At 58.6% G+C, this 4,395-nt stretch overlaps 1 protein-coding gene across 2 annotated transcripts in view; it reads left to right on the forward strand.

Annotated features, from left to right (window-relative positions):
• The first annotated feature begins 301 nt into the window (after positions 1 to 301).
• The window catches only part of Pias3 (protein inhibitor of activated STAT 3), a 10,060-nt gene continuing 5,966 nt past the window's right edge, over positions 302 to 4,395 (forward strand). The window contains exons 1-4 of one of the 2 annotated variants that reach the window (XM_026784086.1): positions 302 to 620; positions 3,339 to 3,756; positions 3,913 to 3,997; positions 4,133 to 4,183. In XM_026784086.1, coding sequence (XP_026639887.1) covers positions 3,342 to 3,756; positions 3,913 to 3,997; positions 4,133 to 4,183 — 551 coding nt within the window. In that variant the 5' untranslated portion in view covers positions 302 to 620; positions 3,339 to 3,341. Of the gene's footprint in view, positions 621 to 1,191; positions 1,282 to 3,338; positions 3,757 to 3,912; positions 3,998 to 4,132; positions 4,184 to 4,395 lie in introns of those variants that run through there. The other variant, XM_005357051.2, reaches the window with a different exon arrangement.

The raw sequence follows: 4,395 nt of genomic DNA on the forward strand, positions 1-4,395 counted from the left end.
GCGATAGGGCCCACTGAGGGAGGAGCAAAACTTTGGAGGAGGGAGTGGGTATTTCAAAGGGGAGCAGAATTGTATGTGTACCTTCCCTGTGTTCGTTATGAACGACACCAAATTGGTGGGACCCCTAGTTACTGTGATCATATTTGGAGGTCGGGGATGAGAGGGCCATCTATCTGTAGGGTTTGAATTGTTTATTATCCATTGGTAGCCCAGGCTTCCCCCTAGGCAGATGGAGACCTCATCCTAGACCCTCTTTTAAAAAAAATCAGGCTTCCAGTGCACACACTCTTGTGCACTCCCGCCCAGCGCCGTCCTTACACTCGCCAAGGGATCACAGAGTTACTGGGAGTCTGGACGCAGAGTCTCCTCTCTCCTAAGCGCTCCCAGGAGTTAACAGCTCCCGCTCGGCTCTGGGCTCCGCCTCTCTCCCCTCTCCGAGGTCCTGGCGGGCTTCTCCTGGAGGGGGCGGCCTCAGCAGCAACGCTCGGCCGGGCGGAGCTCTGGCCCGGGCGGAGCTGCGGCTGCAGCGTCCAGTGGCCGGACCGAAGCCCGGCTGTGCAGCCTACGGGAGCGGCGCGAGCCCTTTCCGCGCCGGGGCCCACACCCCCGAGACTCTGCAGGTCAGTCTTTCCCTTCCGCACCCAACTTTGTTGCGGTCAAGCCTCGAGTGGGGTGGCGCCAGCAGCAGCTACGCTCGTAGTTGCTGTGGGTTCGGGGGAGGAGGAGAAGGATCGGCAACACCCGTCTCTGACAGTCCTCAAGTCCCCAACTTCCCTAAAACGGGCCGGAGCGCATCACTCCCGGACTTGCCAGAACTCTGGGCTTTCGCTGGCTAAACTTGCAGCTCCCGGGGACAAGGGCTCCAACTTCGCCGCCCCTCCCCCATTTCTTGGAGCTCCGGCAGTTCCGGATACTTTTCCCTCCATCTTTCAAGTACCCGGGGCTCCCTAAAAGCCCGTCCCTCCGGGCCCGCCTCCTCTTCGTTACCCGCAGGGCCCGCGATCCCTGCGCCGCACACTGCCCGCGGGGTCACCGCGTCGCTGGCCGGCCGGAGACTCGCCCGGGCGGCGGGGCTGCGGAAGAAGGGGCGAGGCCGGCGGCGGTCCGGAGCCCGGCGGGCGGGGCCGGGAAGGGGAGGTGTAGGGGGCCGGACGGGGCGGAGCAGGCGGCCTTTGCGGCCGGCGCCGGGGCGGAGAGTTTGCGCCGGTCCCTGGGCCTGAGCTCCGGCTCGGGCTGGGGCGCCTGCGATGTCTCAAGATGGCGGAGCTGGGCGAGTTAAAGGTACCTGCCCCCTCCCCCAGCCCCGTCAGGACTCGCTCGGCTGCGCGCCGAGGCCGGAAGGCGACCGGGCTGGGCGCCGCGGGCCGGGGTGGGCGCGGGCGACGTGTCAGGGCCGGGCTGCAGGGATGCGCGGGCAGCGGCGGGCGGGCCGACAGAAGGGGCTGCGGCGGCACCCCGGGGGCGGGGCCGCGGGGCAGATGCAGGGGTGGGGCGGGGGGGGGAGATGGTCACCGCTGGGGGCCGAGGCACAGGGGGCGGGGACGTGGGCAGAGGCCGCTTTGCGGAGTAGGTGGTTGCAGGGTCGTGTCGGGCAACACGAGAGCTGCTCCCGAGGCGTAGGGGCGAGTCCGTGAGGCCGAGGGATGAGGCAGTAAGCGGGAGACGTAGGGATGGGGCTCCGAGGCAAGGGCCGAAGGTTGCCGGGCTCCCGGGGACCTGCAGCTCAGGATGGAGGCTTTGGGGCTGCTGTTGGCATCTGAGCCCTGGGAAGTACCAGCTGGCAGCTGAGACGCAGGGGGCGGGGCCGTATGGGAGTGTACTTCAAGGGATGGGGCAGGAGCATCCTGATGGCTGAGAAGGAGGAACCGGCTTGGTGAGGCGCTGTCGTTAGAGAGCTGGAGCAGTGTAAACCAAAGGATGGAAAAATGAGTTATAAAGCCGATGGAGAAATAAAAACAAGTAGGAGGAGCTAAGTAAGAATGGAGAAGGTTCTCCTTACGTTCCTGAAAAGGAGTCCGAGAGGAAAAGAACTTGGAGAGCTTCTGACCTGTCCCATGACTAGGTCTTCTAGGCATTCACAGAAGGGAGCCCTACAAGGAGAGAGGTCTTGCCCCACCCCCTCCAGTCTTCACGGAACCACTTGGGAGGACACCCCTCAAAACTTAGACCTTCATCGCCTATCTTCTGCCTTTCCTCATTCTTGTGCTGGACAGCCACTGGGTCATCATCACCCTTTAAGAGCTTACTTCTAAGCCTGGCAGTGATGGTACACACACTAGGGAGGCAGAGGCAGGCAGATCTCTGTGAGTTCAAGGCCAGCCTGGTCTACAAAGTGAGTTCCAAGACAAGCAAGGTAAATAGAGAAATCCTGTCTCAAATAACCAAAACCAAAAATAAATAAATAAATAAATAAATAAACCTACCTTGCTTCTGTGTCCGGGCCCATGGACACTAGTCTCATTCTCCTGGGGTCTCTGTTGAGAACTTTGCCCTGGTTTCCACCCCTGTGGGTATATATGCCATGTATAAGGGAGAGCAGCAAGGTAGTAGTCCTTGACAGATGGATAAGTCATGCCAGTTACCTAGACTTGTGGATTCCCTTTCTCCCCCACAAGTTTTGGTAGCTTCCTTCTAGTAAAACAGGACTAGAGGAGTGTGGGTATGTAAATAATGTAAAAAGTTGTATGTGCGCCGGTTGGTGGTTGCACACGCCTGCTTTAATCCCAGCACTTGGGAGTCTGAGGCAGGCGGATCTCTGTGAGTTCGAGGCCAGCCTGGTCTACAAGAGCTAGTTCCAGGACAGGCACCAAAAACTACAGAGAAACCTTGTCCCAAAAAAATCCAAAAAAAAAAAAAAAGTGTGTGTGTGTTTGCACATGCGCGCTTGCGTGCAGGGGTGGAGTGGTGGTGATAAAGATGGAGTGTTCAACTCTGATTTAAATCCCTTACCATAAAAGCTTCAATTCAGAGGTATGGGGAGAATAGAGGTGGATTGAGGTGATTGGGAGGGATGAGCTGTGAGATATACAATCAGCTAGCCACCTGGCCTCTTTCTTCCTCCTGGGGCTTCCTGCCGAATCCTTCTCTTCTAGCATCCTATGCTTTTCCAGGAGGCTAGGAACACCCTGAGAGTCTGAGCCCTGGAGAGACTATAATCAGCTTAAGGGAATGTCTGCATTAGGGGTGGGGATGGGGCTAGGTAGTCCCTGTGGATTCAGCTAGTCGGGTGAGCTCCTCCACTGTCTCTACCCTCCCCCCGACCCCCCAGGAGCTCAGCGTCTGTCTTCAGCAGGATAGGCCTTTGTGACTGGGTATCATTTCTGGGCTCTTCTCTCCAGCACATGGTGATGAGTTTCCGAGTGTCTGAGCTCCAGGTGCTCCTTGGCTTCGCCGGCCGCAACAAGAGTGGACGGAAGCACGAGCTCCTGGCCAAGGCCCTGCACCTCCTCAAGTCCAGCTGTGCCCCCAGTGTCCAGATGAAGATCAAAGAGCTTTACCGACGCCGCTTTCCCCGGAAGAGCCTGGGGCCCTCTGATTTCCCGCTGCTCTCCTTGCCCCCTGGCGCCTCTCCTGTAGGCTCCCCCGGCTCTCTACCTCCCATTCCTCCCTCCCTTCTAACCCCTGGCACCTTGCTGGGCCCTAAGCGGGAGGTGGACCTGCACCCTCCTCTGCCCCAGCCTGTGCACCCCGATGTCACCATGAAACCGCTGCCCTTCTATGAAGTCTATGGGGAGCTCATCCGGCCCACCACCCTCGGTAAGGTTGGCTGTGGTCCCTCAGAGTCCCTTTCTGGACTCTGGTTCCAGCTGCGTTTGTTTCTCCCCTCTGAGGTTTTAGTCTCAGCCGTCTGGGATGGGAGCAGGTGGCTTCTCAGGCCTGGGCTTGGGAGTGATTGTGTCTTTGTGTCCTCAGCGTCCACCTCCAGCCAGAGGTTTGAGGAAGCACACTTTACCTTTGCGCTCACCCCACAGCAGGTGCAGCAGATCCTCACGTCCAGGTACATCTCTCCTGTCCCTGCCTCGGCTGTGGCGACTGTCCCCTGGCCTCTGCCTTTCTTCTTCTGTCTGTGCCCTGGACATCTTTCTCTCTGTCCCTCTCCACCCTCTGAACTGCCGTTTCTTTCTTGTTGCAGGGAGGTTCTGCCGGGAGCCAAGTGCGATTATACTATACAGGTGCAGCTAAGGTGAGCTGCTTAACAAGGACGGGCGCTAAATAGGGGGATGACATACTCCTCTCCTGGTCCTGCCCAGCCCAGACCACTCTGGCTCTGGGACTCTTCGGGATGCTGGGAGCTGCACATTATCTCTGACTTCTTCTTCTTCTTCTTCTTCTTCTTCTTCTTCTTCTTCTTCTTCTTCTTCTTCTTCTTCTTCTTCTTCTTCTTCTTCTTCTTCT

This window comes from Microtus ochrogaster, chromosome 21 (genome assembly GCF_000317375.1).
Source record: "Microtus ochrogaster isolate Prairie Vole_2 chromosome 21, MicOch1.0, whole genome shotgun sequence".
In the NCBI taxonomy this organism is placed as follows: domain Eukaryota; kingdom Metazoa; phylum Chordata; class Mammalia; order Rodentia; family Cricetidae; genus Microtus; species Microtus ochrogaster.